This window comes from Stegostoma tigrinum, chromosome 38 (assembly GCF_030684315.1).
Source record: "Stegostoma tigrinum isolate sSteTig4 chromosome 38, sSteTig4.hap1, whole genome shotgun sequence".
Taxonomy (NCBI): Eukaryota; Metazoa; Chordata; class Chondrichthyes; order Orectolobiformes; family Stegostomatidae; genus Stegostoma; species Stegostoma tigrinum.
The window spans coordinates 3,157,689-3,182,018 of record NC_081391.1 but is presented as its reverse complement, the minus strand read 5'-3'; the positions used below and the strand labels follow the sequence as shown (position 1 = coordinate 3,182,018).

The 24,330-nt window shown below is 44.6% G+C and overlaps 1 protein-coding gene across 6 annotated transcripts in view; it reads right to left on the bottom strand.

The window, feature by feature from the left end:
* The window catches only part of serhl (serine hydrolase like), a 50,517-nt gene that overhangs the window by 14,235 nt on the left and 11,952 nt on the right, over positions 1-24,330 (bottom strand). For all 6 annotated transcript variants that reach the window (XM_059640541.1, XM_059640544.1, XM_059640545.1 and 3 more), the window contains exons 4-9: positions 19,135-19,248; positions 16,859-16,900; positions 14,761-14,780; positions 12,671-12,745; positions 10,185-10,288; positions 2,889-2,968 (exon numbers count right to left, since the gene is read on the bottom strand). In XM_059640541.1, the coding sequence (XP_059496524.1) occupies positions 2,889-2,968; positions 10,185-10,288; positions 12,671-12,745; positions 14,761-14,780; positions 16,859-16,900; positions 19,135-19,248 (435 nt within the window). The remainder of the gene's footprint in view (positions 1-2,888; positions 2,969-10,184; positions 10,289-12,670; positions 12,746-14,760; positions 14,781-16,858; positions 16,901-19,134; positions 19,249-24,330) is intronic.

The window sequence follows — 24,330 nt, the reverse complement described above, 5'->3', positions numbered from 1 at the left end:
ACTGAAAGGGGTCAACGATCTCGAAGGCCTTCCCCTTGGCCTTGATGATCGTGGGTTTGCTATACAATGCCAAGCCAGGTTAACGAAGGACCTTCATCTTGCAGATGTTCAGGATGAGACCCATGCTCTCATATGCTTCTGTAAAGGTGCTGATGATGGTCTGGAGCACATCCTTGGATAATGCGCATACACAAGCATCAGTGGGTGAATAATTTCCCACAGGTTCCGTAGGTTAGCTCCACTCCAGCGAGGAGCTTGTTGGTGAGGTGGTGCAGAACTGCAGCAAAGGAGATCCAGAACAGTTTTGTGGTGATGACACAGCCCTGCTTGACACCTGTCTGAGTGGGGAATGGGTCAGCAATGGAGCCAGTTGTAATTACCATGGCTTGAAAGACATCATGGAGCAGGCGAAGGATGGTGACAAACTTCATGGTGCAATCAAAGTGGAGAAGGATGCTTCTCCATAACGCTTCCTAATCAATGATGTCATAGGCTGCTGTAAGGTCGCAGATGGTTATGTAGAGGGGTAGGTTCTTTTCTCTGCATCTCTCCTGCAGCTGTCCTGCGGTAAAAATCATGTCTGTTGTGCCCCTCCATGGCTGAAAGCCACACTGTAAATCCAGGAAGAATTCCTCAGCCACAGGGAGGAGACGGATGAGGAGGATCTTGGCAATGGCTTTTCCAACGGCTGTCAGCAGGGACTTTCCTCTGTAGTTACCCCAGTTGAACGTGCTACCTTTTTGAAAGATCCTCACGATGGTGACATCTTGGACCTTTCCCAGGATGCTCGCCTCTTTCCAGATAAGGCAGACAAAGGTTAACAGCTGCAGCAGGAGCTGTTAGCCTCCACAGTTCAATGTCTCAGCGGGAATACCCTCTGTTCCAGCTACCTTGGGATTCTTAAGCTGGCAGATGTCCCTTTCTATTCGTGCAACATTGGGGTATTGTGGAACTCATGGCATGTAGAACGTTAGGAGATGCGTTTAAGACGACTCAGATCAATGAGAGCCCTGGATGAGGATGTCTCAAGTGCATTTTTGATAGCTTCTTTAACATTGATAGGAGTCATGAGTCTAGCTGTGGGGGACCAGGTTACCGCTATATTTCTGCTGTCCTCTGAGGAATAACGTTTTCAGCTATATCTCCTCTAGACCACTTCCTCCTCACCTGAAACTTGTGCCTTTGGTATTGGACATGGGGAAAGATGCTCCACTCCGTCCACGCCTCTCAATTTTGTATATCTCAATCTGATCCACCCTCAGTTTCCTCTGCTCCAAGGAAAATGAACTAAGTCTCTCTCCTCATAACGGAGACTTTCATCCAGGAAATATCCTGATGCATCTCCTCTGCACCCTCTCCAGTGCAATTACACCCTTCCAATAGTGTGGTGACCTGAACTGCACACAGTATTTCATCTGTGGCCTAACCAATGTTTTATAAAATTGCAACAAGACTTTCTCGCTCCTGCATTCCATGCACCAGCTAATGAAGGCAAGTATCCCATATGCCTTCTTCACCACCCTGTCTACCTGTGCTAACACCTTGAGGGATCTATGGACTTGCACACCAAGGTCCCTTTGTTCCTCAGTATTCCCCAGGGACCTACCATTCACCGCGTAAATCCTTCCCTTCTTAGACCTCCCAAAATGCATCACTTCATACTTTTCAGGATTAAATTCCATCTGCCATTGCTCTGCCCAATATCAGACTATAGTCTGAGACCATCCTCCTCACTATCAACAACACATCCAATTTTTATGTCATCTGCAAACTTATAATTATTCCTTCTACATTCACATCCAAGTTATTAATGTATATACAAACAACAAGGGTCCCAGCACCGATCCCTGTGGTACACTGCTGGCCACAGGCTTCCAATCATAAAAACAATCCTCCATCATTTCCCCTTGCTTCCTTTCTGCAGCTAATTTTGGATCCAGTTTGCTTGTCTTGGGTCCCAAAAGCTCTTACCTTTTGGACTTGCTTTTCACATGGGACCATGTCAAAGGCCTTACTGAAGTCTATGTAAACCACATCAATACACTACCCTCATCAATATATTCAGTTACCTTTTGAAAAACGTGATGTCTGTGCTGAGTATCCCTGAATTTCCAAGTGTTGACTAATCTTCTCCCTCAAATGTTCCAATAATTTCCCACCACTGACCTCAGTCTAACTGGTCTGTTATTACCTCGCCTACGTTGCTGCTCTTCTTGATCAAAGGAACCATGAGCTATCTTCCAGATTCACCTTTGGCCAACAGGGTATTAAATACTTCCTCCAGGGCTCTAGCAATCTCCTTCCATTGTCCTTCAAGTTATTCTTGCTGCATTGATAATCATTGATAATGAGGAAGTGGTTGTGAAAAACTGTGACACTGCAGACAGCCCTCTGTCACTTGTGGTGCTGCCTGGCTTCAGTTTCATATCTCCCAGCTCCTTAATAGTGCAGGAAGGCTAACCTACTCCTACATCACTGCTCCTCAAATTGAAATAAAATAATAAATAACTGCATTAAAATGCAAGAATAAAAATGTAACATTTTAAATTTGAAGTTGCACCCAGGCTTGTGATGGACAGCATTAATCATACTACATGTTAACTCAGTGTTATTATTGCTGAGGTTCATGGAAGGCTTTACTCTGCAAGGCATAGCAAAGTTTCTTGCACTATCATCTGAACAGACCAACAGCAGGGCTGTGGGAATTGAGAAGGGGAATGGGACCAATTGGATTGCTCTGCTGACAGTCGGCATTGACTCGTTGGGCTGAAAGGACCATAATGCTTCCAAGATTTCCATTATCACTACAGAGGGCATAAATGTCTGGCAGCTCAGGAATAAAACACAAGTTTATAATCAACGATGCTCAGTCTGCAGACTGACTTTACCTTCAGCTACTTTGGTGGCTCCCCGCTGAAGCAGAATCTTGCCACTTTCCTCCGAAACGGATTCATTTCCCAGCAGCAGTCTGAAGGGTAAGGGAAAGGGTTTAGCCGAAGGGAAATCTGAAGGTACAACAGAAAGCACGCTGTCAACACTAACATAGAACATATAAAAACGTGGCCAGTCTCCACCGACAAGAAACTACTGTGGACGCTGGAGATTTAAAATAAAACAATGCTAGAAAAAACTCTGCATGTCCAGCAGCTGTTGTGGAGACGAAGAGAGTTAAGATGGAGCAGACGACCATTCATCCAAACCGATGACAGAAAGTGTGAGCAATGGAAGGGGTAGCGGGGACATATTCAGCTTTATGAAGGGCAGGGGGGTGTTTAACTTTAGAAGCTCATTATTTAATCTCTCCTCCTCCTCCATCTGATCATGGAGCTTTCTTTTATTTCCTTTCCACCATTCTCTGCAGCACTAACCGATAAATTATCATTTCACAAATAATTTAGTTTAGTTATAATCACAGAGTATCTTCATTGATTAATCTAACATTACGCTATTTTGCTTTGGTGTAACTAGTGTAGATTTTAATACTTTAACTTCATTTGGCAAAGCAGTGCAAAAAGTGAAGTTAACATTCAAATGTTTTAGAGACAATAGGCCCCATTATCATCTTCAGAGAAATAAGATATAAACTGCAGATGTTGGAAATCTGAAACAAAAACAGACATTTTTGGAGACTCCAAGTCTGGCAACATCTGTAGGCAGACAGCAGAGTTAATGCTGAATCCATTTCTTGTTATTCTCTGCTTTCTCTCCACAGATGTTGCCAGACCAGCTGAGTTTCTCCAGGAATTTCTGTTTTTGTTTTCTCCTTAACCTTCGCCCTGTAACCTTTGATCTCCTACCAATCAAGAACTGATCTCTCTCTAATGTAAATATACTCAATGATTTGGCCTCTACAGCCTTCAGTGGCAATGAGTTCCACAGATTAACTGGCCTCTGGCTGAAGAAATTCCTCCTCATCCCAGTTCTAAAGAGTCGTCCCGTCACTCGGAGGCCGTGCCTTCGGATCCTAGTCTCTCCTCAGAGTGGAGACATCTTCTCCACGTCCACTTGATCCAGGCCTCTTAGTATTCTGTAAGTTTCAATCAGATTTCCCTCATCCTTCTGAACTCCATCCAGTGAGTACAGACTGCAAAGCCCATCGCACCCAAAATCATTCTTATTAAACCTCCTTGGACACAATCCAACGTCAGTATATCCTTCCTTAGAAAAAGGGCCCAAAACTGCTGACAATATTCTAAACATGGATTGACCAGAGTCTTGTACATTTCTGCTCATGTATTCTAACCCTCTTGAAAAGAATGCTAACAATGCATTTGCTCCTTAGAACATAGAACAGTACAGCACAGAACAGGTCCTTCAGCCCACGATGTTGTGCCGACCATTAATCCTCATGTATGCACCCTCAGATTTCTGCGACCATATGCATGTCCAGCAGTCTCTTAAATGTCCCCAACGACCTTGCTTCCATAACTGCTGCTGGCAACACATTCCATGCTCTCACAACTGTGTAAAGAACCCGCCTCTGACATCCCCTCTATACTTTCCTCCAACCAGCTTAAAACTATGACCCCTCATGTTAGCCATTTCTGCCCTGGGAAATAGTCTCTGGCTATCAACTCTATCTATGCCTCTCATTATCTTGTATACCTCAATTAGGTCCCCTCTCCTCCTCCTTTTCTCCAACGAAAAGAGTCCGAGCTCAGTCAACCTCTCTTCATAAGATAAGCCCTCCAGTCCAGGCAGCATCCTGGTAAACCTCCTTTGAACCCTCTCCAAAGCCTCCACATCTTTCCTATAATAGGGAGACCAGAACTGGACGCAGTATTCCAAGTGCGGTCTAACCAAAGTTTTATAGAGCTGCAACAAGATCTCACGACTCAAACTCAATCTCGCTGCTAATGAAAGCCAAAACACCATGTGCTTTTTTAACAACCCCTCCACTTGTGTGGCCATTTTAAGGGATCTATGTGTCTGCAACCAAGATCCCTCTGTTCCACCACACTGCCAAGAATCCTATCCTTAATCCTGTACTCAGCTTTTAAATTTGACCTTCCAAAATGCATCACCTCACATTTATCCAGGTTGAACTCCATCTGCCACCTCTCAGCCCATCTCTGCATCCTGTCAATGTCCCGCTGCAGCCTACAACAGCCCTCTATACTGTCAACGACACCTCCAACCTTCGTGTCGTCTGCAAACTTGCTGACCCCTCCTTCAATCCCCTCATCCAAGTCATTAATAAAAATTACAAACAGTAGAGGCCCAAGGACAGAGCCCTGTGGAACACCACTGACTTCCAGGCAGAATATTTTCCTTCTACTACCACTCGCTGTCTTCTGTTGGCCAGCCAATTCTGTATCCAAGCAGCTAAGTTCCCCGTATCCCATTCCTCCTGACCTTCTGAATGAGCCTACCATGGGGAACCTTATCAAATGCCTTGCTGAAGTCCATATACACCACATCCACAGCTTGACCCCCACCAACTTTTCTAGTCACATCCTCAAAGAACTCGATAAGGTTTGTGAGGCATGACCTGCCCCTCACAAAGCCGTGTTGACTGCATTTAATCAAGCCATGCTCTTCCAGATGGTCATAAATCCTATCCCTCAGAATCCTTTCCAACACCTTGCAGACGACAGACGTGAGACTTACTGGTCTGTAATTGCCGGGGAGTTCCCTATTTCCTTTCTTGAAGAGAGGAATTACATTTGCCTCTCTCCAGTCCTCAGGTACGACTCCAGTGGAGAGCGAGGATGCAAAGACCTTCGCGAGTGGCGAAGCAATTGCATTTCTCGTTTCCCAAAGCAGCCGAGGACAAATCTGGTCCGGGCCTGGGCGACTTGTCAATCTTAATGTTTGACAAAATTTTCAGCACATCAGCTTCCTCTATCTCTCTCCATTCCAGCATGCACACCTGCTCTTCAAAGGTTTCATTCACTACAAAGTTCGTTTCTTTTGTAAAGACAGAAGCAAAAAACTCATTTCGGGCTTCCCCTACCTCCTCAGACTCCACACACAAGTTCCCTGTGCTATCCCTGATCGGCCCTACTCTTTCTTTGACCATTCTCTTATTCCTCACTTAAGTATAAAATGCCTTTGTGTTCTCCCTAATCCGTTCTGCCAAGCCTTTCTCGTGCCCCCTCCTGGCTCTCCTCAGACCATTTTTGAGCTCCTTCCTCGCCTGCCTGTAATCCTCTAGAGCTGAGCTTGACCCTAGCTTCCTCCACCTTACGTAAGCTACCTTCTTTCTTTTGACGAAAAGCTCCACCGCTCTCGTCATCCAAGGTTCCTTTATCTTACCCCTTCTTGCCTGTCTCAGAAGGATATATTTATTCACTCGCAACAACTGTTCCTTAAACAGTCTCCACATGTCTATAGTGCCTTTACCACGGAACAATTGCTCCCAGTCCATGCTTCCTAACTCATGTCTAATCGCATCATAGTTTCCTCTTCCCCAATTAAATATCCTCCCTTTTTGCCTAATCCTCTCCTTCTCCATAGCTATGTAGAATGTGAGGCAGTTATGGTCACTATCACCAAAATGTTCTCCTACCACAAGATCTGATACCTGCCCCGGCTCGTTTCCGAGCACCAAGTCTAGAATGGCCTCTCCCCTCGTCAGCCTGTCAACGTACTGAGTTAGGAAACCCTCCTGAACATAACTTACAAAAACAGCTCCATTCAAATCTTCCGCTTGAAGGAGGTTCCAATCAATATTGGGAAAGTTAAAGTCACCCATTACAACAAACCTACTACGTCCGCACTTTTCCAAAATCTGCCGACCTATGCCTTCTTCAATCTCCCTGCTGCTATTGGGGGGCCTTAACTAACAAACACACCTGCATGTTAACCTTAACAGAATCCTGAACTAGGACTCCCAAATTCCTTTCTGAAGCCTTTCCCTTTTTAGAAAATAGTCTATGACTCTATTCATCCTTTCAAAGTGCAAAACCTCACACTTTCCCACACTGTATTCCACCTGCCACTTCCTTGCCCAGTCTCGTACCCTGTCCAAGTCCTTCTGTAGCCTCCTGCTTCCTCAACACTACGCCTATCATTGTGCCATCAGTTCCTTCATCCAGATCCAGTGACTAGGGATTCCACATGGATTCCTGCGGAACTCCACAACACACTGGCCGCAGTCCTGAAGAAGACCCCTTTATCTCTACTCTTTGCCGTCTACCAGTCAGCCAATGCTCTATCCGTGCCAGTACCTTCCCCCAACACAATCTTAACTCATTTAGCAACCCCGTGTAGCAACCTGTCAAAAGGTCTTTTGGAAACGCTCTGTGTTGTCCAACGTGCTCGTTAGCTCTTTGAAGAATCCTAACAATTTTGTCAGGTATGACCTCCCCTTGATGAAGCCGTGCTGACTTAGCCCTATTTAACCAAGCACTTACAAGTACTTCACAATCTCATCCTTAATGATGGACTCTAAGATCTTACCAAAGACTGAGGTCAGGTTAACTGACCTATGGTTTCCCATCTTCTGCCTCCTTCTCCTTAAACAGGGATGTTACATTAGCTATATTCCAGTCCTCTGCAACGGTCCCTAACTCCAGTGATTCCTGAAAGATCACCAATGCCTTTACAATCTCAAGTATCTCCTTCAGAACCCTGGGGTGTAGTCCACTTGGTCTGGGTGATTTATCCACCTCAATACCTTTCAGCTTCCCCTGCAAATTCTCCTTAGTGATAGCCATTACAGTCACTTCTCCCCCCAACTCTCTTGAAGTTCTGGTATGTTGCTGATGTCTTCCACTGTGAAAACTGATGCCAAGTACCTATTCAGTTCCTCTGCCATTTCTTTGCTGTCAGTTACTACTTCTCCAGCCTCTTCTTACAACAGTCCAATGTCCATTCTTGCCGGTCTCTTTTTTTTAAGGGTATCTTAAAAACAAACCTCTTAGCAATCTCTTTTCAATTTACATCTTCTACTACCTTACTGCTTTTCTAGTCATCTTCTGCTGATGTGCTGGCAATTGTCCTCCCTTTAAACCAGGAGGACTGGGTTCAAGTCCCACCTGCCCCAGAGGACTGTTAAAACTTCTCTGGTCAGGGTGATTAAAAATATCAACATTTCCCCTTCCTAAACAATTGGTTAAAGAACATGTTATAAACTATCCTTGTTTCTCAGCAAAGAATCATTAAAGTAATAATGAAAAATCATAATAAACAGAATGAGGCAAATTGATAATTACATCTTCTAGAACAAATCAGAAAATAGTAGGAAGTGAACATATCCATTGCCCTTAAGAGCCAATTAGAAATTGATCATGGGTTTTTTTAAGATTAGATTAGATTAGATTCCCTACAGTGCGGAAACAGGCCCTTCGGCCCAACAAGTCCACACCGCCCCCTGAAGCTTCCCACCCAGACCCATCCTCCTATAACCCACACACCCCTAAACACTATGGGCAATTTAGTATGGCCAATCCACCTAGTCTGCACATCTTTGGACTGTGGGAGGAAACCCACGCAGACACGGGGAGAATGTGCAAACTCCACACATACAGTCGCCCGAGGCTGGAACTGAACCCAGGTCCCTGGCGCTGTGAGGCTGCAGTGTTAACCACTGAGCCGCCCATTAAATAATTAGAAATGAGCCTCTCCTCAGCACAGCCAATCAGAACGTAATGATGTAAATAATCAAAAGTGGTTTGCAAAAGGTTAATGAGGCTTATTGATTAGGTATGTGTATGCAGGCAACTGAGGATTGGTGTTTATTTTGATAACTTAAATTAATTGGTGGGCTTTGTGTAAACACACTTGTACCCATAGCAGTCTCATACAAGTCAGATCCCAAATCTTACAATCAAAGTCAAGCGGAATATTGAAATCATAGTCCCTTTTTCACCTGCCCCAGCACCTTCTGTCTTTCTTGGCCAGAACCAGAGAGATAAAAGGGGTTGTGGTTGTCTAGAGAGACTTGTGTTGCCTCTGACAGATGCCGTGCTACACCACACGCCTGGGGCTGGGACAGAAATCATAGGTTATGGTACTACTCCTGGCTTGGGCTCCTGGGTCTCAACCTCCCAACCTGAGTTTGAGACCCTGCCCATTGACCTGAGCAATGAAGTCCTGCCCTTCGATGTGAATACGGTTACATCACCCCCAAACCAAGCACAACTGGCTTCCCCCGAAGGCCAAGCCCCAGTTATTGGGTCTGGACGTGCTACCCTGCCCCAGGCTCTGTGCACCCTCAGGCAACTGACAAGCCAGCAGAGGATGTCCCCAGGTCAGAAGTCATAGCTAGTGACAACAGCAAGTGCAGAACAGACACACTAGAACAGGGAAAAGGATTTAGTTAGAAACAAGTTTACATAGTCCTTCTTGGGGTGAAGACAAAAAAAAAGGAATATTTAATGTAAGGATTCAAAATCATGAAGGGTATCAATTGCGTGAAAGAAAGAGGAACTGTTCCCACTGGCAGACATGAGTGGCCAGAGGGTGCAAATTTATGGTTATTGGTGAAAGGAGCAGTGGTGAGATGAGGGGAAGTTTGTTTTAACACAGCAATTGAAGCTGAGAAGGAACAACATGCAGGGTTACAGGGAGAATGTGAGGAGAAGGGCAGTAGGTATCTGACTCAGCTGGTGTAGATGCCATGGGCTGAATGGCCTCTTTCCATGCTGTATCAACTCTGAAATTCTGTGCTGCTTCAGTATTGAACACACCGCATTGATGAATCCGTTTGTGCCAACCAATCTTAACGTCCCAGAGAAACAAGATTTAAACACGAGAATATGTCACTTAAAAGGACAAGATCGCTGTGCTAGTTCTATCGGGATATTATTCTGCTGGTGGATGGAGTTGTGAATATATTTTCCTGTCCTATTAAACCCACAAAAAATAATTAATACAATTATAATAATTACAGTCCTAAAAAGTACTCAGACTCAAAACTGTTTTTCTCTTTCCACAGATGCTGAAAACCTGCTGAATTTCTCCAACACTTTTTATTTCAGATTTCCACTAACTGCAATACTGTTATTGTTTCAGCAGTTGTCGGTGGAATCTGACTGTGCAAATTGGCTGCTGTAAGCAGCCTGCAGTGCAACAGTGATTGCTTTTCAGAAATAATGTCAGGTCCTTGGAAATGTGGCATGCCCCAATGATGTGGAAGGTATGATACATAAATGCATATCCTCGCTCACTAGGACAGCATGCTGCACCAGATAACAATCTGATCCAGTCTCAATCCCACCTGCAGAGTTTGTACCAACCTCTTTAGCGCTCCATCAGGTGTATACACTCGGGGTGAACCCTCCTCCTTCTCCAGCTTTATAAGCTCATTGATCGCTGTCTGAAGTTGTTGCTGGACAGCATTCTGCAATTAAAGCATTAAAACAAAATATTTCAGTTCAGCACAGTCACCCTGAAATTGAGAAAAAAACAGCAGCTCTCGACTCCTTCTAAAAAAGTGCAAGAGAAGTGGACATTAAAGGTGGGGAAGCTTTACTGCAGCCATGCAGGGCCTTGGTGAGACCACATCTGGAGTACAACATACAAAGTACAACTAGTCTGTTTAAGTGGGATGTACATGCATTTGAATCAATTCAAATAAGGTTCACTTGACTCAGTGCTGGGACAAAGAGGTTATCTGATGGATGGTATGGGTCTATAAAGAACGTGAGGTGATCATATTGAAACATACAAGATCCTGACAGATTTTTTTAGGGTGGGTGCTGAGAGCATATTTCCCATTGTGGGACAGGCTAGAGCTCAGGAAGAGTTCAAGGAGATGAGGCATCACTTGTAAGACCAAGATGAGAGGGATATTTTTGTGAATCTGTGGAATTTCCTTTCTCAGAAAGTGATGAAGGCTGGCTCATTGAATTTAGCCAAGGTAGAGTTAAGCAGTCAAGGGAGTTAAAGGCCTGTCATAACAGGAGGGGTGAGACCTCTGGATCTGCACTCAATAGAGTTTAGAAAGACAAAGGAAGGATCTGATTGAAACTTAAGGAATACTGAGGGGCCTGGACAGAGTGGACGTGGAGATGATGTTTCCACTAGTAAGAGAGATCTGAAGTCACAGACTTACAGTGAAGAGATGACCCTTTAGAACTGAAATGAAAAGGAAGTGTCTTCAGCTAGAAGGTAGTGAATCTGTACAACTCATTGCCACAGAAGGCTGTAGAGGCCAAGTCATCAAGTGTATTCAAAACACAGTCAGGTTCTTGACTTGGTGAGGGGGTCAAGGGCTCCAGGGGAGAAGCTTGCAGAATGACAAATGTATCAGCCATGATTGAATGGTGGGGCAGACTCAGTGGGCCAAGTGCATAATTCTGCTTCTATATCTTATAGTTTCATGGGGTACACACACAAATGTGCAGTCAAGGCCACAATTGGATTACCTCGATCTTGTTGCACGATGGGGCAGACCCAAATGGCTGAATGGCTTACTCCTGTTCCCAAGTCTTATGCCCTACATACACATCATACTCTCAGCTCCAAGACCAACAGCCACTGAATTCAGGGAGGCGGCCATATCTGGTTACTTCATTTTGATCAATAGGGATTTATCACATGACATTCCCAGGAGCCAGTTTCTGCTCTTTACCTGATGGTACTCAGCTCAACCCTCCAGTCCTCCCTCGACCCCTTCTTCCCAGTCCCTCCCCTCCAACCTCCCCAGCACTCCACCCACTCCCTCAGCCCTGCCACTATTCAAGTCCCACTTGCACCAGACGAGTGTAATAACATCCCTGGTACAGCTTCTTTAGAAAACATCTAAATCTCAAAAACCTGCACTGTGTCCTCTGCAAAGCCTTTTTAGAAAATTCATTCACAAATATGGGCATCTCTGACTTGGACAGCATTTGTAGCTCATCCCAAATTGCCCGAAGGCAGTTAAGAGTCAATGATATTGCTGTGGGTCTGAAATCACATGTAGGCCGGACCAAGTAAGGATGGCAGATTTCCTTCCCAAAAGGAAATGAGTGAACCAGATGAGTTTTCTCCAACAATCAACAATGGCTTCACGATCATTATTAGACTCTTAATTCCAGATTCTTTTTATTGAATTCAAATTCCACCATCTACCATGGCAGAATTTGAACCTAGATCCTCAGAATATTGGCTGAGTTTTTGTATTAATAATCTAGCAATAATACCACTAAGGCCGTTGCCTCCCCTTATCCGTGCATCACCCACTCTCAGTTCAGTCCCAGTGTTGGGATATGGAATACATTGCCTGAAAGAGGTTTGCAAGCAGATAACAACGGCTATTGAATAGAGGACATAGATGGATTGGGTGCAAGAGATGCGAACATTTGCTGAGGGAGGAATCTGGAAGCCAGGACCAGCTACCAAGGGAGACAGCCTTAGGCCTGGGCTTTGAGTTACAGGTCTGTAAGTTACTCCCCCATGGACTAACATGTTTCCCACTCTCAGCTGCAACATTGCAGCCACAATGTAAACTAAAGCAGTGCCTCCAGGAGCAGCAATGGTTAGACCCAATATCCTTCAGCTGAAAACTCCAATAGCAATATCTAGGAATTGTTATGAACTTCCCCCATTGTGCTCAGCTGAGTCCATTGCTTAGGGAAGGGAAATCAATAAGCAATGTCCCTAGACCAGACAACATTGACTTGACCTAGCCAGGAAGTCAAGTCTTTAGTACTCTCAGCTAGCCATAGGTTTGTGTATAGGTACCTGCTTGCTGTCACCCTGCATGTATATTTATTTTTCAAAAATGAATAAAACTTACACTTGCAATTGGATAAAAGCCGTATCCATCCAGCACAATCAGCTTATCCACCAACTCTGGGAATATTGAACAAAACTATAAAAAGCAGCAGAGGTTCACCAGTCAGATAGGAGTTTGGTTATTAAAAATACTGTGTACTTGTATACCATTATGCAAATAGAAATGAAGTACACATCATCATCAATATATTAAAACTCTCACTTTTGGTCACGTTTCATTTGCTTCCTACATCACAATCTTTGATAAATAATTTTTGTCAACATGAAGAGGCTAGACTATTTCTCCTTAAAGCAAAGAAGGTTAAGGAGGCGGCTTGATAAAATAAAATGGGGTTTAAGAACATGAAGGGTTCTGAAGAGAGTGAATAAGGAGAAACTGTACTCTCTAGTGGAAAAAGTCAGTGACTGGAGAAGAGGAAGCTAAAGTGATTGAGAAAAGAAAAACATGATTTATTTAAAAGAAAAATCAGATTGAGTTGTTGTAATCTGGAACCTGCTGCCTGAGGGGACAGTGCAGCAAATTCAAAAGGAACTTTCAAAAGTAAATTAGATTGATCCTGGAAAGGGGAGGATCTGTTGGGGTCTGGAGAAAGGGCAGGCAAATGGGACTAATCGGTTAGCTCTGCCAACCAACAGCAAACACAGAAATGACTGACTGAATGGCCTCCTCCTATATCACTCTGGGATGTAAACTCTGGAAAAGCTCAGTGTTTACATTGCTTGTAGTGTTAGGGTCAGCTTGCTATCATTAGTTGCTGTTGTTACACTACCCTGTACTGACAGAGTTTATTAGGGAGCACCAAACAGTCTAAGAAAATCTCTAGCCTAAACATATTTCAGGGAGTTTTTATTGCAAGGCTAGGTTTGCCTGTCCCACTTTATCCACAAGTTGAAACAGCCTCTCCTACATAGGTGTTAGTTCCATTGTTATATCAATGACTTTGCTGGCACTGTTGACAGAGTCTGTTGACACACTGTTTGCTTCCTGCATCACAATCTTCGACAAGTGATTTTTGTCAACACTTCCGGTTACATGGAGACTAGAATATTTCTCCCTAAAGTAGTGAAGGTTAAGAAGGTTGACATACCCTTTGTTCCAACTCGTCCATGCGACCAAATGTCCCAAACTTAATAGTCTTATTTGCCTGCATTTGATCCTTATCCCTTTAAATCTTCTACAATACTCATTTTGTCAACTGCCTTGCCTCAAGTAGATTGTTCTGTAAATGACTAAAGAGATCCACTAGCTCCTTCAGATCTGATTCATTCCCAGGCTTGCAGGCAATCTTAATAGGAGTCACACAGTTTTAACACTTGGAGGAAATGCTGTGGCAAAGCTCAACCCATGAACCCAACAGGACACGTTAACACCACAGATTCCCTAATCACCATTCTCCCAACGCTACTGAGATTCTCCATGAATGGCACTCCATAGGGAGGCCTGTGAAAGTGAAGGATGTCAGTGCCAGCAACAAAAGGACAATTACAAGGTTAAATCATGGAAGATAAAAACTGACACACATCTCCTGCTGAAATGTGCCTTTGCAAAAGAAGCCTGGACAGAGATAGTGATTTTTGCCGGGGTTCGCTGCAAGACTCTGTGCTCTATGGTCTGCTGCCAAGGACGCACACTGAGACAAACACGGACTGCGCCTGGAGGACCATCAACTCAATGAAAGGCACTCTTTAGTCAGTCTGAAACTTGCTGATCTTCCAGAGCAAGGAGGTGACCTCGACCGAATATTATAGGCTGACACATTCCAGGACCATGTGCTGAGGGATGCACCAAAGCTTGGGGCAGCTGCCACCAAGGCGCAGTGGGGAAAGACCACTGCCAAGATCCTTCTGATAAAGGTAAATGGAGGTCTGTTCAGTTATCAGACCTTCCTCAATGCCTCAAAGGGATATAAACCTAGTCTTGTACAAGAAATGTCTTTGGTTTGTTAGTTAGATAGAGAGTCAAATTCCAACATTTGTTTGTTTCCTCATATGTTACTGCTTTAGTGACTGTATACTTTTGAAAGAAAAAAATTAAGTCATGGCTTTGGAATCTGTAGCTGAAGTTAAAATAGTTATTGTGTAACTACTTACCAAGCCTCCAACATTACCCCCTGAAAAAGAACCGTGGAGAACGTTAATATCGGAGAGACAATAGTTTGAGATTTACAGCATTAGAAACAGTTCATTTGGTCCCTCTGGTTAATGATGGCATTTATACTCCATGCAAATCCCGTCTCCTCACCCCTCCTCATCCAGCCCATTGGGGTATACGCATATTCCTTTCTCCCTTATGCGTTAATCTAGTTTCCTCTTAAATGCAGCTACAATACTGGCCTCAAGTGCCCCCTGTGGGAGCCATTTCCACATTCTCTCACTCACTGGGTGAAGAGGCTTCTGCTGAATTCCCTGTTGAATCTCTGGTGTCTACCTTAGGCTCTTTCTCCTCTTTCCAGCAAATGGAAAGATCTCTACATCTGCTCCATAACCTAAATACCTCAATCCTGTCATTGCTTCCCCTCAGTGGTCAGTGTAATTCTTAGTGCACTCAGGATTATTTAGCAGATGTGGAATCACAGCTAATTTTGGACCTTATTTTCCTTGTTGCGTTCTGATGATGGGACATGCTGCTTGATACAATCTGCCAGTCTTTCTACATAGGCTAGTAGGTTTGGTCCTCCATTCACCAAAATCACAGCTGATCTGATTGCGACTTCAACTCCACATTCACATCTACTTCCAATAATCACTGACTCCCTTGTTAGACAAGAATCTACTAACTCTGCCTTAGATATATTTAAGGGGCCTACCTCCACTACTCTCTGTAGAAGAGAATTCCACAACTTCATGACAGTCTAAAAAATCCATTTTCATCTGATCCCATATTGTCCAGGAGAGCCTTTGTTTTTAAACCATATTCCCACTTTCCAGCCTCTGTCACAAGGGAAACATCTTCTCAGGATCCACACTACCACCTCCCCCCAGGATCTTGTATGTTTCAACAGGATTGCCTCTGATTTTGCAAAATCCAAACGGATATATCCATGGTACCATTACAATGGTACACTCCTTTGACAGCTCACTTGCAGTCTGTGGGATCTTGCCCAATGAGCAACGCTGTGCCCATTTTAAGGGAATTTCTATATAGTGACATATTTGACGGTACCCTGAAGTTGTAAGAACTGCTATGTAACGGGTAGGTTTGTTTTTTTCCGCAGGAGCGGTGAGGCAGAGTGGGAGGGAACAGAGCAAGGCATTAATAGTCCCAACTCTCCGATGTCAACAGAATTTTGGAACAACAACTGGCAGTCACAGTGAATAAAAGCCTGAGCTTAAAGAAACACTTGCATTTATATAGTGCCTGTCATGAGTTTGGGATCTGTCAAAGTGTTTTAGAGCCAATTTATAATTTAATTGTAATAGATTAATTAAACAATGCACAGGCTGATTCCCACAAGCTGACAGGTGATAATTACAACAGAATCTGTTTTTAAAACACTAGTTTAATGGGTAATAATCGGTGAGGAGACTGGGGACAATTTACCCTGCTCTTTCACAAAATGGTGCTTTGGGATCGTTCGTGCTGACCTCAAGATGCAGGTTGGCTTTGGTTTAAATGTCTTATTGAAAATAAGCGCCTTTGACTCCTTCAGTGCTGCAGTGGAAACGGCAGCTTGGATTATGTGCTTGATTGGGGTTATCTTTGGAGGGTCAGTATGGCCATGATGGGCTGAACGGCCTGCTTTAACAGTGTAGGAATTCTATGAGTGTCTGCAGTGAGACTCGAACCTGCAATATTTGACTCACTGATATGGATGTACTGCTGCTGGTTACGGGGCTCGGTAAGCTCAGTTGAGATTGTACTGTTGGTTTGAGAGATGCAGGATGACGCCAATAGCGCGGGTTAAAATTTCCACACTGGCTGAGGTTAATATAAAGGGTGCTCCTTCTCACCCTCTCCCCTCACCGAAGGTGTGGTGACCCTCCGGTTAAACTACCCCTCGTCATCTCACTTTAATGTGATTGGAGTCCCATGGCCCAGTAACTGTACGGTGACCTTACCTTGACTTTTAATGCTAGATATCACTTGGTCTTGAAGCACATTTTACATGAAGACGACATTTTGTCTGGATTTTGTACATTTCACACGGTAATGTCAATATTTGATTAATCAGAGAAGTCGCTCACTTACCCATGCTGTGGCCTAGAATGGTGAATTTATTCCAGTTTAAAGCTGTAACAATAAAAACCAGAATAAGCTCAGAAGCACTTCTGAAGTTTTAATTTCTCGTTAGTTTATAACCCTCCTCTGCTGCAGATGTTGACTCTTCACCAGGAGTAAGTCCAGGGAGGGTTAATACAACATCTTGCCACAAGTTAGCCTCAATGCTGAGTGCAGCAAGTTATTAATCAATGGTGAAGGGGACATCCCAGGGCATATTTTCTCCTCCCAATCCCTCCACACACACCAATATTTGTCAGTAAGACTGTGATGAGAGAGGGGGGGGGGGGGGGGATCTCTGGTGTGAGTTTGCCTCCAACAGGGTATTCTATCTGATGAGGCAATACTATGTTGTCACCTCACAGCACCAGAGTCCTGGGTTCAATTCCACCCTCCAGCAACTGTCCTGGGTTCGATTCCACCCTCCAGCAACTGTCTGTATAGAGTTTGCATATTCTCCCAGCATCTGCGTGGGTTTCATCCCACAGTCCAAACACGCACAGGCTAACTGGATTGATCATACTAAAATTACCATTGTGTCCAGGGATGTGTAAGTTAGGTGGGTTAGCCCTGGGAAAAGCAGTTTTACAGGGACAGGGTAGGAGGATGGGTCTGGGTAGGATGCTCTTTGAGGGTCAGTGTGGATTCGATGGGCCAAATGGCCTGCTACCACACTGTTGGGATTCTATGGTTCTCGGAGGGAATGGGTGTAGATACTGTGGCTTCGAAGAATCCAAAAAATGTTTATTCCAACCAACTCTGTGCAAACAATACACTCTTCAGGCTCATGAGTGCTTGGGATAATATTAAGCTACTGGATTACAAACACAGTAACGTACAAAATAGGAGCAGGATTAGGCCATTCAACCCTTTAGGCCTGCTCTACTATTCAATACGATCATGGCTGATCATCCAACTCAGTACCCTGGTTCCTCTGTTTCTCCCCGTACCCTTTGATCCCTTGAGCTCTAGAAATAAATCTAACTCCTTCTTGAAAACATTCAATGCTTTGGTTTCAACTACTTTCTGTGGAAAAGAATTCCACAGGCTACCCACTCCCTGTGTGAAGACATTTCTTCTCATCTCAGTCCTAAAAGGCCTACCCAGTCTCCTTACACTGTGGCCCATGGGCTGGACTCCCAGTCATCAGGAACATTCTTCCTGTATTTACCTGCCTAGTCTTGTTAGAATTTTATAGGTTTCTATGAGATACTCTGTCATTCCCCTCAACTCCAGTGAATATAGTCCTAATCAATTCAGTCTCTCTTCATACACCAGTCCTGCCAACCCAGGAACAACAGAGAAGCATGCTTCCAGGAGAGTGGCATGCTTTGAGTGATCAGAGGTAAGATGGAGTTCAAGATTCTGATACTCTCAGGTCACCTGCTAGGATACAGTGATGATGACACGAGTGTATCTCTTAAAGGAGTCCGGCCTATTCCTTGTAACAGAACATATCAATATCCAGCCAATGCTTACCCCAGAAATGAGCTGTGCTGAAACAGGTATTTTCTAAGAAATTGGTGCTCCAATTGAAGGGAGAAGCAACTTTCATTTGTACTTCACAACCTCAAAGTCGCACAATGGTGGACAGCCAATGGGTTATTTCTGAAGCATGATCATGTAGCGAACGTGGCAGCCAAAGTGGACATAGAAAGATATTGGATGTAGAAAAAAAGATGACCACCATATAATCTTTCAGGGTTAACTGAGGGGCAAGCACGGAGGGCTGCATGGGCAAGTCGCTGTAGCTTCTTTTCTAATACCGTCACTGTTGGGGCTCTGGGACTTCCTGAGTTTGTGAAATGTAATTGCAAGTTGGTTTTGTCCAGGCTCTGGATAATTCGGTCACTGGCAAAATTAAAGATTACTGTAAAGCATGTCATCCTCTGGTAGTTAGGCAAAGTGGACAAACTTAACTTGTGTGCCTTGACCACAACAGCTGTTGTAACAGTCACAAACTCATCACAAACCAATATCCAGCTTAACACTGTTATCCCAATATCCACAACTGCCCGATTTTCCAGTGACTGACATTTAGCTAATTTTCCCACTCCTGGAGCAGAGAGGGTGATGCCTGCATCCCCTCTGCTCCCTGGAAGGAGACTGGTGGAGTTGGCCCATCTGCAGCCCTCAACTGACGATTCCCTCTGCCTGCAGGAGGCCTAAGTGGGACTGAGGAACAGCCTCAAGACCAGATTCACCTCACCGTGGCCCATCAAATCCACGGCAGAACCGAAACCTACTGTCTGCAATTCTCCGCACATCCGAGATGTATTCCGTGAAGTAATAGGGAATTCCAGGCGACCGGTGAGAGGAAAGACCATGACCAGGAAAATCCAATGCCACATAGTAAAACTCTGAAACAGGAAACAGTTGCATTGGTACAAGAACTAGTTTTCTCCAACACATGAAACGCACCGAGCCCAGAGTTAGTTAAATTCTAGGTCACATTCTATGGTTTGGAGCTGATACAAAAGTTTCAAGCTCAAATCCCTGGCTGTGTAACTGCAACAGGGAAGGCGATGGTCTAGTGGTATCATTGTTAGACTGTTAGAACATAGAACAGTACAGCACAATACAGGCCCTTCAGCCCACGATGTTGTGCCGAACGTTTACCCTAAACTTAAGGTCTATCTAATCTCCACCACTACCTTATACTATCACCCATGTGCCTATCTAATAGCTGCTTAAATTTCCCTAATGAGGCCGACTCCACTACCCGCTCCGGCAAAGCATTCCACGCCTCGACCACTCTGAGTAAAGAACCTACCTCAGACATCTCCCCGATACTTACCTCCTTCCACTTTAAAACTATGCCCCCTCATAAAAGCTATCTCCACTCTAGGAAAAACATCTCTGGCGGTCTACTCTATCTGTACCTCTGATCATTTTGTACACCTCATTTTGTCATTCTAAAGAGAAACGCCCTAACTCTCTCAATCTTTCCTCATAAGACCTTCCCTCCATTCCAGGCAACATCCTGGTAAATCTCCTCTGCATCTTTTCTAATGCTACCACATCTTTCCTGTAATGAGGCGACCAGAATTGGACACGATACTCCAGATGTGGCCAAACCAGGGTTTTGTATAGCTGGAGCGTAACTTCACAGCTCTTGAACTCAATTCCTCTATTAATGAAAGCTAACACATCATACGCCTTAACAACTCCATCCACCTGGGTGGCAGCTTTCAGGGAACTGTGGACATGAACCCCAAAATCCCTCTGCTCCTACACACTGCCAAGAATCTTTCCATTAGCTCTGTATTCTGCTTTCAAGTTTGTCGTTCCAAAATGAATCACCTCATACTTTTCAGGGTTAAACTCCATCTGTCACTTCTCAGCCCAGATCTGCATTCTATCAATGTCTCATTGTAACCTAGAACAGCCCTCTGCACTGTCCACAACATGACCCACCTTCGTATCATCCACAAACTTGTTAATCCACCCTTCCACTCCTTCATCCAAATCATTTACAAAAATCACAAATAGAAGACGGCCCAGGACAGTCCCTTGTGATACACCAATCGTAACCGAGCACCATGTTGAATATTTTCTGTCCACTGCCACCCTTTGACTTCTAAGGCTCAGCCAATTCTGAATCCAATCTGCCACACTGTCCCCCTATCCCATGCCTCCTTACCTTCTGCATGGGCCTACCATAGGGAACCTTATCAAATGCCTTACTAAAATCCATGCCGACCACATCCACTGCTCCACCTTCATCCACGTGTTTGGTCACCTCTTCAAAGAATTCAATAAGGTTTGTCAGGCATGATCTACCCCTCACAAATCTATACTGACTATCACGAATCAAACTGTGCCTTTCCAAGTGATCATAAATCAATGAAAGCAAGTATGCAGGTACAGCAGGCAGTGAAGAAAGCGAATGGCGTGCTGGCCTTCATAACAAGAGGAATTGAGTATGGGAGCAAAGAGGTCCTTCTGCAGCTGCACAGGGCCCTGGTGAGACCGCACCTCGAGTATTGTGTGCAGTTTGGTCTCCAAATTTGAGGAAGGACATTCTTGCTATTGAGGGATTGCAGCGTAGGTTCACAAGGTCAATTCCTGGAATGGCGGGACTATCATATGTTGAAAGATTGGGGCGACTGGGCTTGTATACACTTGAGTTTGGAAGGATGAGGGGGGATCTGATTGAGATGTATAAGATTATTAAGGGATTGGACACTGTGGAGGCAGGAAGCATGTTTCTGCTGATGAGTGAGTCCAGAACCCGAGGACACAGTTTAAACATAAGGGGTAGGCCATTTAGAACAGAGTTGAGGAAAAACTTCTTCACCCAGAGAGTGGTGGATATATGGAATGCTCTGCCCCAGAAGGCAGTGGAGGCCAAGTCCCTGGATACTTTCAAGAAAGAGATGGATAGAGCACTTAAAGATAGTGGAATCAAGGGTTATGGGGATATCCCCAAAACCCCAAATTCAGGTGAAGTTCTGGGGACTGAATATAAATACTGCCATGGTGGAATTTAAATTGAAGAAAAAATTAAGAATTTAAAGTTCTGATGTTGATCATGACACCACTGCCAGTTGTCGGAAAAACCCACGTGGATTAACCAACTCCTTGAGGGAAAGAAATCTATCAACTTTACCCTCAACAACTTCTCTTTCGATTCCTCCCACTTTCTACAGACAAAGGGGGTAGCCATGGGCACCCGCATGGGCCCCAGCTATGCCTGCCTCTTTGTAGGTTACGTGGAACAGTCCCTCTTCCGCACCTACACAGGCCCCAAACCCCACCTCTTCCTCCGGTACATTGATGACTGTATTGGCGCCGCCTCTTGCTCCCCAGAGGAGCTCGAACAGTTCATCCACTTCACCAACACCTTCCACCCCAACCTCAAGTTCACCTGGGCCATCTCCAACACATCCCTCACCTTCCTGGACCTCTCAGTCTCCATCTCAGGTAACCAGCTAGAAACTGATGTCCATTTCAAGCCCACCGACTCCCACAGCTACCTAGAATACACCTCCTCCCACCCACCCTCCTGCAAAAATTCCATCCCCTATTCCCAATTCCTCCGCCTCATCTGCTCCCAGGATGAGGCATTCCACTCCCGCACATCCCAGATGTTCAAGTTCTTCAAGGACCGCAACATTCCCCCCACAGTGGTCGAGAATGCCCTTGACCGCATCTCCCACATTTCCCGCAACACATCCGTCACACCCCGCCCCCGCCACAACCGCCTAAAGAGGATCCCCCTCGTTCTCACACACCACCCCACCAACTTCCAGATACAACGCATCATCCTCCGACACTTCTGCCATCTACAATCTGACCCCACCACCCAAGACATTTTTCCATTCCCACCCTTGTCTGCTTTCCGGAGAGACCACTCTCTCTGTGACTCCCTTGTTCGCTCCACACTGCCCTCCAACCCCACCACACCTGGCACCTTCCCCTGCAACCGCAGGAAGTACTACACTTGCCCCCACACCTCCTCCCTCACCCCCATCCCAGGCCCCAAGGTGACTTTCCATATTAAGCAGATGTTCACCTGCACATCCGCCAATGTGGTATACTGTATCCATTGTACCTGGTGTGGCTTCCTCTACATTGGGGAAACCAAGCGGAGGCTTGGGACTGCTTTGCAGAACACCTCCGCTTGGTTCGCAATAAACAACTGCACATCCCTGTCGCGAAGCATTTCAACTCCCCCTCCCATTCTTTAGATGACATGTCTCCTTCAAACTGCCCGAAAACTTTAGCTAAATGAAAGAAGAACTTGCTTATTTCAGCTCAGTTGCTTTCCGTCCCTCTTATTTAATGGCTAAATGCGGGATTATAAGAAAGCAATGTAAATGTTAACATTCTAGGAGGGCCCTTCACAAAATAAAGATGAACACTTATAACCCATACTTTATAACCCAAACTCTGAAAATTATGTTTATAATCACACAGTTTTCATCACTATATTCTATGCACTTCAAGAGTATAACAGTAAGGAAGTTATGCCAGACTTGTTTATAAACCACTGGTTAAGCCTTAGTATTACAAACACGATTGTGTTCGATTACGAGTTACTCTCCACAGGAGACCTTATTGAGGGTGTGGAGATTTACTCGAATGACATCAGAAAATGATGAAATTCAGTTACCTGGAAAGACTAAAGATACGGGATTGCTCCCCTTGGAGGGCAGATTATGGGAAGATTAAACAGTCAGGATTATAAAGGGTGTTGTTAAAGCTAATTAGAGAGATGGTTCTCAACGGTGGGAGGACTGGAAGACACAGGCTGACAAACTTACAGGACGGGGGCTGGAAGAGCTACATTAGTTTTAATGGATGTAATGAATTGCATTGTGAACAGACAGGGAAGTTTAGAATTTGGAGAAAGTAGGAATTTGCTGCAGGATCGGGAAGAGGTGCTTCCTTGTGTCTTTAATACCTGCAGTGGTTTGTGTAACTTGAGGCAGTAAACAGAACACCAAGTTTGAAAAGCAGCAGGCAGGTGTCTCTTGGGAGAAGCTGGGGGTGATACATAAGAGGGGAATGTTACTGAAGAATATATCAGGACAAATACAAGAATGCCCATTTCAAACACCCATGTATGGCAAGGGAGAATGTGGTGCTAATCAGTTCGTTAGTTAACTCTGATTGTCAAGGTGTTGTCATGAGAACTACAGATTCCATAAGCTCCTGCGTTTTTCAAACAAAAGCCAAAAGGCTTGAGTGTATTCCTACAGTTTGCAGAGTACCAATCTGCGTGTGTGTGTCATTTCTGTTAAGTATAATTGAGGCAGTTTGACCAATGATTTTAAACTGGTAGTTATTAGTGCAGTAGGTTGCTCAGTGTTGTCTAACTGTGGAACCATATCTAATGGCTGACCTTGCGTTTTGAAGGTGTGGCTGGCTGAGTATGCTCTATACCCTGCCTACTGTGAAAAGCCAGAGGAGCACATTGTCACACGAGTATCAGTACAATGACAGGTAAGTAGGCTATATGCCTTGCACCAGCATCCCTTCAACAATTAATCTCTCCTTCCAAACTGTCACAAACCCTGCCTCCTGTTCTCCTGCACTTGTTTCATGCCTCTGTACTTGCTTCAAACCTCATTCATCTCAAACTTCTTTCTATTGTCATGAAATGCCATTGAGGCACTTTTAAAAAATGTGTTCATCGTTGAAATGTTAGCTCCCTGTTTTTCTCTCTCCACAGATGCTGCTGAGTGCTTCCAGCATTTTCTGTTTATATTTCAGATCTCCAGCACTCATGGTAAAGTGCTACCAATTGCAGGAGATATATTACCAGAAAAACCTTGCCAAATGGCAAAATCCTGAGGCACAAACATGTTTTATAATTGGAGTCAAACGAAGAGGCTCCAAAGTTCATAAAATGTGAGGCTGGATGAACACAGCAGGCCAAGCAGCATCTCAGGAGCACAAAAGCTGACGTTTCGGGCCTAGACCCTTCATCAGAG